Source organism: Camponotus floridanus, unplaced genomic scaffold (assembly GCF_003227725.1).
Source record: "Camponotus floridanus strain SB8 unplaced genomic scaffold, Cflo_v7.5 scaffold69, whole genome shotgun sequence".
Taxonomy (NCBI): Eukaryota; Metazoa; Arthropoda; class Insecta; order Hymenoptera; family Formicidae; genus Camponotus; species Camponotus floridanus.
Window position 1 is genome coordinate 738,956 of NW_020229837.1, and position 11,632 is coordinate 750,587.

At 42.1% G+C, this 11,632-nt stretch overlaps 1 protein-coding gene across 2 annotated transcripts; it reads left to right on the forward strand.

Moving 5' to 3' along the window:
* Window positions 1–4,951: 4,951 nt before the first annotated feature.
* Window positions 4,952–11,331, forward strand: LOC105257455. 2 transcript variants are annotated; one of them, XM_011268069.3, is made up of 3 exons: window positions 4,952–5,579; window positions 6,084–9,771; window positions 10,930–11,331. In XM_011268069.3, the coding sequence occupies exons 2-3, from the start codon at window positions 6,120–6,122 to the stop codon at window positions 10,959–10,961; spliced, it is 3,684 nt and encodes a 1,227-aa protein (XP_011266371.2). In that variant the 5' UTR covers window positions 4,952–5,579; window positions 6,084–6,119; the 3' UTR covers window positions 10,962–11,331. The 2 variants fall into 2 exon arrangements, with proteins under 2 accessions (XP_011266371.2, XP_011266370.2); XM_011268068.3 differs by lacking the exon at window positions 10,930–11,331 and having other exon boundaries at window positions 6,084–10,174.
* The last annotated feature ends 301 nt before the right edge of the window (window positions 11,332–11,632 follow it).

Consider the following 11,632-nt stretch of genomic DNA (forward strand, 5'->3'; position numbering starts at 1 on the left):
GATGAGACGTTTAAGCTCCTGTCTCGCGAAGCTTATTCCGATTGTGAGCTTAATTGGCTAGAGCACTTGTCTAACGTGCTCGTGTTCCGATGTAGATTTGTATGCACAGGACAGGCTTAAATTTTATTGCGATGGACAGTCCAAACGAATGCGGCCGCAATCTTCGGAAACGCCTCCTCGACGATTTGCATCGTTCTTCCCCGGTTGGAGGCGCGCGATGAAGAGACGAGCGGCTGAAGGCGAGCATGCATGGCTTGCATGGTTTGTCGCTTTTCACGATTTCGTCTCGGACGAGTCACGCAAAGTGAAGGCAATCACGCGAAGGGAGTACAGGCATTCTCTATTTCTGTACTTTGGATAGTCCGCGATAGGTCGACGTAAACGAGACGGATCAACGAAATGTCAAACTTGTCGGACAACATCCCGAATAATTTTCAGAATGTTGGAAAGCTTTTCGTTTTACACGAAACTCGAATTGGCACGATTATCGTGACTTGTAAATGGAGATAAAAAATAATTCTAATTTTTAAATCAGAGAGATCGCCATCGGAGCGTTCGTTGCCGACGATAGAATTATATAAAAAAATCGGTTACGCAACGTATTCACTTTGAGAGACTCGCCTTGAGATAATCTTGAAATGCGGACCATCCGCTTTAAAAGTAGGCTGAAGTAGTGTCTCGGCAAATGCGTCGATTCGTCGAAGGATGGAATGTTATGACGCGCGCCGCGCGTTTATTCGCGACTTCCCCAATAATTCGATCGCAACGTCTTCTCATCGACGTTGAGATTAACATTCCGTCCGTGACATCGAATCGAAGAGGACTGCGAGGGGACCATATATCTTAAGATGAGAGAAATTGTCCGTCGAAGAAGGTTGCGAGTGTCAATAAAATACGCGAATGCTGTGTCGAAAGGCGTGCAAATATTTTTCAGAATTTTTCAAAATGTCTCGCGCTTCAATAAATAATTCAATCAATAATTAAACAACTATATAATATACATTATATCACATATATCCACATTACTGGCGATTTAATAATCATCTTCTTCGTTTTATCGTCACTAAGAGAGCAAGAGGGATAGGGGGGGAAAAAAAATAGTTTCTTGTTAATCTCCACTCTATCTTGATGAACTCATTTTTTTTTGGCTTAAAAGGGCAGTCCTTTCGCCGTCCTCCCGCATTTCTATCTTCGAAATGTATATTACACGAGAGTTGCTCGAGGAGCGACGAGGGAGAGGGTTGCATGAGAGCTGTTCGGTGATATCGCGGAAGGGAAGTTTCACGTGGGAAAAAAACCACTGTTTGATCGATACGTTGACGAGGACGATAACGACAACAAGGACGACAAGGACGACGACGAAAATGACGATAACAACTAGGACGACGAGGAACGAAACAATGTCATTAGGGGGAGGGGGGTGGAAGAGCGTGCGTGGTGTGCTTCGTTGAGTTTTGTTAATTTTTTTCAAAGTGTACATTAAAAAAAATACCAGCTTTTTACGCGACGACGGCTGTAAGATATAACAAAAAAAAAATAGGGCTTTCCTTCGTTAAGCGAGGTAAGACGAGGTTTAACGTACTTTCTCCGAGGACGATACTGCCGTTACGTATTGTATAAAAGAAAACTAAGTTAACTAATCGTAAATGCACGAAAAAAATTTTCTTAAACGGATAGCAACAAACAAAAAGGGCTTTGTAGTGTCTCGATACTCTCGAATCATTAATCCTACGTCGTGAGATAATAAATAATGATATTAATGAAATAAAAAAAAAATAAATAAATAAATAAATAAATATGAAACAAAAATCCTAGAGCTGGGCTAAAGCATATTGTAAAGTGTCAAGCTACGGAGCCTGTCGGCCAGTATAAATGAACAAGCAACTGCCATGGGTCATCAAGCTATAGGTAGAAACGTGCTAAGAATCCAATTTTAACAAGCTAGCTGTCGAAACATTTAAGAAAAAAAAACGCGCGAAGGATCGTCCATTAAAAAGAAAAAAAAGAAAAATCTGCGTACGTATGCATGCGTGTGCGAGTGTGTGTGAGGGTGCGTGTGTGCATGTGTGCGTGCTCGCGCGTGTTGGTGCGGACACGCGGACCGGATGACGCGCGCGTGTCCATGCGTAACGCACACGTGGACAGGCGCGCGTGCGCGCGCGCGCAAGACGAGGCACGCGAGGAAAATGCGAGAACACAGAGAAGCTCCTCCGTTAAGAATATGACATTCATTACTACTTAACAGGATAAAAATAACAAGAGAAAAAAAATATGGGTTATTTGCACAATATTATAAATAATTACTATATTTACTACGATTATTAAATTAAAGAGCAAATAATAAGAGGATAAAAAAAAAACTGTTGTTAAATAATTAATACACAAAAAGAGAGGGGGATGAGCGGAAATAAAGAGTAATAATTATAAAACGATTTAAGCTAACGATCGATATTGGGTCAAAATGGAAAGCGACGAAGATGATGGAGAGAGGATGCGATGAAGGGGGGGATAAGAAGAGAGAGAGAGAGGAGGAAGGAAAAGGAGGAGGATACGATTCGTTTGTTATCGATTAGTTAACGATCCTTACACATTATATTATTGTAATTATATAAAGTAAACGATTATTATCATAATAGTTACAATTAACAACAAGTTGTTACCGCTTTGTTATACATAATATAATTAATAATAAGATTAAAGAGAAAAAAAGTAAGAGCGAATGCATCGTTGATTCGTCCTTTACTTATGTAGATACTAAAAATACGATCGACTCTATTGTTTTCAATGTCTTCACCGTATCTCTTCGTTTGCTACCCGATTTCATTTCGTTGTCGAAGATTCGGTATTGTCGGCTTACCTCGCCCGGCCACAATATACACACGTTTTACAGAGATATTTTCAATAAACGAAAAAGCTTAACACTCACACAGCAGTTGTACTTTTTGTTCTCAATCTTGTTCACCGTCCCTGAGAGATTTCTCTCATTTTCGGTTTTCAATGAACGTGATAACGACAATATTTGTGTCTGTGCTATAAATATATCTTATCATCTAAAGAACTGTAATTCATTGTTTTAGATAATTTTAATCTCCAAAGAAAAATAAGATAAAAAAATAAGATATTGAAAAATAAGGTATTTGATTGATGATATACATATAAGCTTGTGCAAACTAACGTACGATATTGGAAACATGAAATCTTTTAAAATATACTCGATTTTACAGCAACAAGTTTCGCAGTTGGATAAAATGTTTAATTACAAATATAAAAGATAACGCGAGTCGCGTTACTTTTAAAAATGGATTATTTATAAAATTATGAAAATTGAATTATACAATTAAAAAAAGTATACATTTTAAACTTAATTTTCTCAAGATGCTTTGTTTGCCATTAACTATTCTATGTAACATTTAAGGATGTTTTGTACCTATTTTTAAAATATTGAGAATTTAATGAAAATTGTACAGAATGTCCTTACATATGTTTAGAATCTTCAGTACAATTTTTAAATCGATTCACTAAAGTGTTCACAAGTTATAAGGATTTTAATTTGCACCGAATTAACATGTGTTCTTATGGGAAACGTATAACCACGTCGATTCAAATGACAAAAACACACGGAAATAATATTCAGAATTTGTTAAAAATTTGCAAAAATTTGGATACAGAGGAAATATTTGATCAAATAATATTATACAAGTACTAATTGGTTAAAAAGATATTAAATATAATTCAATGAAGTTAGCCATATATCTGTCACAAGGCGAAATTCTCTGCCAAAAGTTAATCATTTCGATTCATGATGTTTTGTACTTATTTTCAAAATATTGAGAATTTAATGAAAATTATACAGAATGTCCGTACATATGTTTAGAATCTTCAGTACAATTTTTAAATCGATTCACTAAAGCGCAAGTTATAAGGATTTTAATTTACACTGAATTAACACGTGTTCTTATGGAAAACGTATAACCACGTCGATTCAAATGACAAAAAACAAAATAAATCAGAATTGTTAAAAATTTACAAAAGTTTAGATACAGAGGAAATACTTGGTCAAATAATATTATACTAACTAGTTAAAAAGATATTAAATATAATTTAATGAAGTTAGCCATGTATCTGTCACAAGGCGAAATTCTCTGCTAAAAGTTAATCATTTCATTAACAAAATTCGGAATATTTCAGTAAAAACGCAATAAATATTAAAAAATACATCTCTGCGCTGTAGCTAAGAAAAAAAATTGTAATATTCCCCACAATTTTTTACTCAAAATAAAATGGATATATTCGTCAATATTGATTTTCAGCTACTTTTCGCTGGGATTGTACACACAAAACATCCCTAAATATCTCGTATAAAATCCCACTCGATCGGATAAAAATAATGACGGATCTCGAGGTCGCGAAGGTCTCGTTTGGAGGAGCCACGTAAGAAGAGGAGAAGAGCTCCGGGATCATGAAAAAGGCAAAAGAGAAAAGGAAAGAAAATTCCGCTCTTATTTCGTCCGCCTGTTTACCTGGTAACTTCACCTGGGGTACAATCTATTCTTGCTACGGTGTCTACGGTGGGGGGGGGGGGACGGGCACACGTGACGCTACCGGATCATCGGATCGGATCAACGGGTCCGCAGCAGGGTGGACGGGTCACCATGCCGGCGAACGTAAAAAAAAATAAAAAAAGGACCAAGTACACGTTGGTATCATTTATTTTCAAATTTTTATTTAAAAAATATTATTTTTAAATTATTTTATATATTTTAAATAATTAATTTAAAATTTCATCTAGAAAATTAATTTTATTTTTTAACAACTCCTAATACTATAATATACTATATATTATAATCCATATACACTACCATTTTCTTTTTTATGCTGCCGTTACGTCCACTGGCGTTAGTCACGTCAAGGGCGCGCCGGGTCACCGAGCAGGCGTGGAGTCGTGGCGCGGCAGCGCGTGGGTGCTCGAGGGTTTGACGCGAGGGATCGCGAGGAGAGCGGAGCATGGGTGGGGTCCGGACTCCGGAGAACAAATCGCTGCCTCGCGAGTCCGCCAGCGGCCGTCGTGAACGTCCGGAACGTCGTGCCTTTTACGCATGGTGCGTACGCGACGTAGCAATGGCCGTCTCGTCGCCTCGCGCCCAGAGGAGGATGGCTGTTTCGAGGTCACTCGGGCCTCCTTCCCGCCGCTCTCGTCGCTGAGAGAGCTGGCGAATCAGTGAAACTGGAGCAGCGAGAAACGTCGCGCGTAACCAGTGGACGGGCTGTCGCGCGCGACAGTCGAGCTGTCAAGACCGTCCGAGAGAGAGGGAGGGGGAGAGAGGGGTCGGAGAGAGAGAGAGAGAGGGACGAGAAGACGAGGAGCTAGGAACTGCTGCGCGATTGCGTCGCTATCGTGTTTATCGGCAGGCTGGACGACGTATACTGACCTCACTTATTGTGCTGCGCTCGCAGCTGCAACGTCGCCGAGTCTCCGATGATTGTGTATCCGATATCTGAGCTGACTCATCATTCGCGGCTTGGACCGGACCGAGGAGAGAAATCGCGTATTTCGACATCGGAGGTTAGCGCCCAACAAGGTATGGCCGTGTATTTTTACTCGCGACTAACGTAGAACTTTATCGAGGGCCTCTGACGTTTTCTAAGAATGTCGTCGAGTGAGTATGTTTACGAACGGACGTTCAACTGGGAAAAGAATATGTGGGAAAACGGCAATATCGAGGAAAAGAAACTGTGGTTATTAGTATTCAATGAATGCGCATGTACTTTGAATATATGAGAAATTTAATTTAATATGTAATATTAAATTAATATTATATTTAATATATAATTTAATATGTAATTTATCGCTTTTGAATTTTTTCTGTGTTTGATATATAATTTTTGCACATTCTTTATTTCCATATCTCTTTTACATAAATAATTTTGTGGTTTTTATGATTTATTTTTTAATAAATATTACAAGTTGATTTTTGAAATCATTATACGTAGTATAATTTCTCTGTTTTGGAAATATATAGATAGGATAGAATCATATTTTCCCTATTTCTGTAACGCATTATCATATATTCTAATTCTTGCAGGTATTTTAACTTTAAAGAGCCTTGCTGGTATTCATAATGGAGAAAAAGGGGCTGCGCAAGAGAGATATATTGAGAATGGATGGTCTTCTGCCACCAACAAGACGCTTGCCAGTTTGTGACGCAGTATCTGGTGCATCGGACAAGAAAAAGGAGAAGAAATGGTCGATAGGTGGTATCCTGCGTCGAATATCCTCAATAAGGGATTACGATAGTTCCTCTAATGATGAAGAAATTGTATATTGCAACAGAACACCGAGAAAGCTCACCAAGCTCAACAGACAACCCGATGGTGTTGTTCTTCATTCGATAGAGGATAATGTAAAACAGAAGATGACAGCCGAAAGTAACGTTCGCCCCTCGACGGATCCGCATCGGGATTCGTTGCATTCGCGTAGTAGCGATGGTTCGTTGGACGGTTTAGGAAAAAAGACTCGAAGGAACAAACTGAAAGCTCGAGCGGAAGCAAAGAGGGATTATCTGTGCGTCGAGAGCAGTTCCGACGAGGATTGTCGCAGATCCAACAATTCGTTGAACAGGATTTACGACGCAGACGGCGCGCAAAATGGCCAGAGGAGCATTATCTGCAATAGAAAGACGCGCGCTGCTCGAACGGAGCGTTACATCAAGCGCTTATCTCGGGACGAAGGTAACGGCACTTGTGATAGCTTGAGCGACTCATATAACAAGAAGTGTTCCTTGGAACGTACCGAAGATAAGCAACGCGCTCTTTACGCAGACGTCAACGGATTGTGTCGGCCACCTGCACATCCGCGTCGATTCGGTGCGTTCCCAAATTCGAGTCGGGCGTTACCGGTCCAGAGATCCTCCGTGGAGACTTTCCGGGATCCGCAGCACGCAGGTTTGCCCAACCCGAATGAAGCTTTCAACGATTACAGAAGATATTCTACCGGACAATACGTCACGGACTTGAATCAGAATAACGCTTACGGAAAGATTTCGCGGCAAATCAGCGGAGACGCGGACAATCGAGCTGGAAACTTCTTTACATATCCCACGAAGAACGCGTACCATTACTCGGAATCGTTCGATTATGTTATCGACCATCGATCGATTGATCCGGACAGCCAACCGCCTGTGCCACCGCCAAGAGATCCCCGATACCGCGTATTCAATTATGGATACAGTTCCTATCCGATCAATAGACATCAGCATGTGCCAAATTCCTTGAAGCAAGAGGATCGCAAGACTCATACCGTGAGAGACATATCGAGACCTGATTGGAGAAACTTGGGTAACTATGGATCAAACAACGAGCTCGCTTGGCGCGATAAAGTGGAGGTGGAAAATTTGCCAAATCCTAGAGCAGAGTTTCGAAATTCGCTGGAGTGCATAAACAATAAATATAACTGCAGTCGTCATCGCGCGAATGAGTCGACTTACGAGGAAAGCGAAGCGATGAGATGTCGACGCAGAAACACTCGCAATGATCAACTCAATTGCATCGACGCAAATTATGGCGCGTACAAGGCCAAGAATAAATCAGCGAACATCTGCGAATCGAATAAATACGAGACGATTTCGTCGCACGCGTCTGTTGCATCGTCCGACTGGTCGTCTGGAAGATCTCCTTGTAACGTCGATAATCATGCCGAAAGCAACCAAATAAAAGACAATATAAGAACGACACCGACCGAGGAAGACCTGGAGAATAGACGAAGAAGCTCGAGGAACCTCGAGGAAGCTTTATCCGAGCTGGAAGCGATATACAACAGTCTTCGTCTCGGCGACGAAGACCTGCTGGATCGCGCGGAACGTCGAAGTATGGAAGAGTTCAGTCTCAAGCAAGCTAAAAACGAGCTGGACGCCGGGATCGTGATTACTCCGGACTCGCCGGATAGAACGAAGGATGACATGGCCTATCGAAGGATGCATCCCAAGGAGAGGCCCACGTCTCTGTCGGACATCGCGGGACAATCGACCTTGTCCAACATCAGCTACCTCATCGCCTCGCCCGTTCTTTCGCGACGAGATTCGGCGAACGATCTCGCGCGTCTACCGTCGACCTATCCGTCTCGTCGAGACGAACCGGATGTGATGCGCGACGACGTGGTCTTCCGCAGCATAAATCACGCCAACAACACTCTTAGAATAGTCGATCCGCAACCGCCGTTCGGTATACCGCTCGGACCGGTTGCAACAGCGACCGAGAGCGATTACTTGCACACGACACCGACGAAACCGGAACAACCACGCTCGCCATACATACCGCAATGCGAGCCCGATGTGGTCACGGATGACTTGGCTTACAGAGCGCTCAGGAAAGACGCTGGCGCGACGCGGAACGTCGTTGGAGAGAACCGAATCGACGTCTCGAGAGAGCAGCCGCGAGTTGGCCTAAAGAAGAAACGCGCCGTCAGGTCCTTGTCGGCCAATCTGTACGGATTGATCAACCAGGATCGAATTCACTTGCGACGCGAACCCAGTCTCGACACCATCAAGGACGAAATACACGTTGCAGCGAACAACTTGGCCTCGATGACCGAGCGACCGGAATATCTCAGGCGCGTTGTAAGCGATGGCGAGCTATCCGATAACGACGCAGCGCGTAGGCGAAGGGAACCAGCGGCGATTACAGGCGAGACCGACATTAACGGTAATCATCCGGCAGCGAACGCGTACCGGAAGAAGCCACGTATCTCACCGCAGCCAAGTCCCAAGAAGGAGAAGGAGCCAAATATCGCGGAGCTGTCAGATGCCATGCTGTCTTCGACGAATATCTTGGACGATAAATTTTGGCACGAGTACTTAGGCTCGGATTCTAACGTCTCGATGCCCGAGAGTAGTCGCAGCACGGAAACGGTGTTCACCGCATACAGCCGCCTCTGCCAAGATCTGGTCAACTTGATAAAAAGCGACGATGGCGACTCGTTGCCACTGATCGAGTCGTCGAAGCCAACCGATAAACCGAACGACTTGGACGTGAAACTCGGGGTCGATGAACCTTCAATGAGCGTTCCTGTACGTTCTCTAAGTAGTCATTGCCCAGAACGCGATGCGCGTGCCAACGACAAGCAGAGTCCGACCGCATTCCCGGTTGCGAATTCCCCGAGGCCCGCGTCGGAAACGACGCCAGCAGCCAGCAACCTTGATTTCTATCTTTGTGCGGTGGACGAGAATGTTGAGCTAATTGCGGCGGAGGCTTTCGACAGTTCGACCGACCGCCTACGCGACAGTCGCCTGTCCGCTCGCGACAATTCCTGGACGTCACGCAGCTCCGAGGTCGAGAACCAAAGCGCTAGCACGCGTAGCTCTACCCTATACAGCCAGGACGACCAAGGAAGCGACGACCGGCTCCTCGGATCCTCCAGACTCGAGGATGCTACTCGGGTACCTTCGAAACGCAATTCATCGACCAGCAACGACGGGGACCAAGACGCTTCTGGCCACTTGGAGAACATTTCCACTGCCGACGCGGAGTTCTCCAAGGCCGTTCGCGACCTGGAACTAGCCGCGGCCAGTCTGTGCGAGCACGAACGGGAGATCGAGGATCTGGGAAGGAAGACCGACGACGATGTCGCGGCATCCATCACGGACGAGGACGCTCCGATGCGTAAGATAAGTCTGATCGCCGATGCCCTGAGGCAGGAGCGGGAACGCGATCAGGAGGAGATGACCGTGGTACCGCCTAGCGGAATCGAGACGACGCGTGGCGATGCTCGAGACGAAGGTGAGCGCACAAGGTGCGAGCTTGACGGCGCGTTTCCCGATGCCACGTGTGTTGTCTCCCGTGTCACTAACATCATAACCGTCACGGTAACGACGTGCTCCATGTTCCTGCTCGCTTGTCTCCTCGCATTGCTTTTAGCGATCGTAGCGGCATTGTCAAGGCGCAATCAGTCTCTGTGAGTCATGCGTGTGTGTGATCCGTGACGCGCTGGACGCGGAGCGTCATCGACTGTAATGTATATCATAACGTGTACTATAATCCTGTGTTTATCTGCAAAACCCAGGTAGAACATGAGACTCATAAGGACGCCATTATGACGTCATCATGATTTTATTTATCCCTTAAAAGTTACCTAAAAATGATTAAAAAATGAGTTAAAGATGACAAAAAGAATCAAAAATTTTTAAGTTCAATAATCGCATTATATAATTTTAAAAGGATTATGTTGCGTAAATATAATTAAAATATATATGAATAATTAAATAAACAAGTAATTGCGTAATATATATATAATGTATATATATATATAATATATATATAAAATGATATTATGATTGATCCTTAAGATTTCATACGCGAAGTATATACAGGGTGTCCCAGTTATCTTCCGTCATCTTTCAAAGACAGATTCCTGGGATCATTTGAAGATGATTTTTTCTCAGCGAAAATGTCAATGAAGGCCATCATTTTTTTTTCATGGTCCGAATTTTTGTCATCATATATCTTTGCAATTAAGTCTTGAATTAAAACTCAACTAAAGTAAACTCTATTTAAAATTAATCGAAGAATGTAGTTTTGTTAATAATTTATTTCTACAAAGCTTAGTTTACGAAAAACCCCCTATTTCCAATCACTTATAATTCGAAAAATTATTAGTGCCTCGACATTTTCGTTGAGAAAAAATCGTCTTCAGATGATCCCAGGAATCTGTCTTTGAAAGATGACGGAAGATAACTGGGACACCATGTATATTCTCCAACAGAGTTCGCTAGAATTGTTTAATATCAAAAATAAGTCATCAAAATAATTGTTAAAAGTATCAAATGAGATCATTATGATATTGTTATTTTTCTAATATGACTTAGGTGACTTTTAGGACGTCATACTGATGTCATGAGTTTCATGTTCTACCTGGGAATGTCCTTACTAATGTCGCAGGTCTCCGGGTGCCCGCAATGATCCTCGATTGAAACGTGCTCGCTCAAGCTGACGGTCGACGATGCTAGGGCGACACGAGGCGGGGCAGATTGATATTTTTTTTTTTTGTAATGAGAAAAGAGAAAGAAAAGAGAGAAAGAGCGAGAGATGCAGTTTGTCTCCGCGGGCTATTTGAGGCACATCGACTTGTTGTTATTGCTCTTGTTATTGTTGTTGGTTTTAATAAAGTTTAAACGTTAATCACGTGCCAGAGTAAACTTACTGTGCGCAAGTACAAACATCCCTGCTTTGCAAACATCGATGTATTCGTTTATTTTGAGTAAGTTTTTTTCTCGAGTGATAAAACTTGAGTGATAAGATAAAATTTTTTTTCTACACAATTGCTCTCGTTATTTGATGTAAGTAAATATTTTCTGTATACATATAAATGTATAAAAGTAGTAAGATTGAATGATGAAATCGCGTCATTTTCTTTTTATTTTATAAATTATATCGTAGACCTCTCTCTCTTTCCTGATGCTATTATTGAGACACAATATTTATTGTACGATATTTATTTAACAATTAATATAAAAAAGAATATTTTTTTCACAGTCCGAATGCATTTTATCTTTTTATAATTATAGTACGTGAAAATATTTTTAACAATTTATAAAATTTTCGTTAATATGGGCGTTGAATTTTAATTAACTTTTAATTGACA

Excerpts from the sequence above, each read along its gene's own strand:
- LOC105257455 (XM_011268068.3), top strand. The coding sequence starts at position 6,120 with ATGGAGAAAAAGGGGCTGCGCAAGAGAGATATATTGAGAATGGATGGT.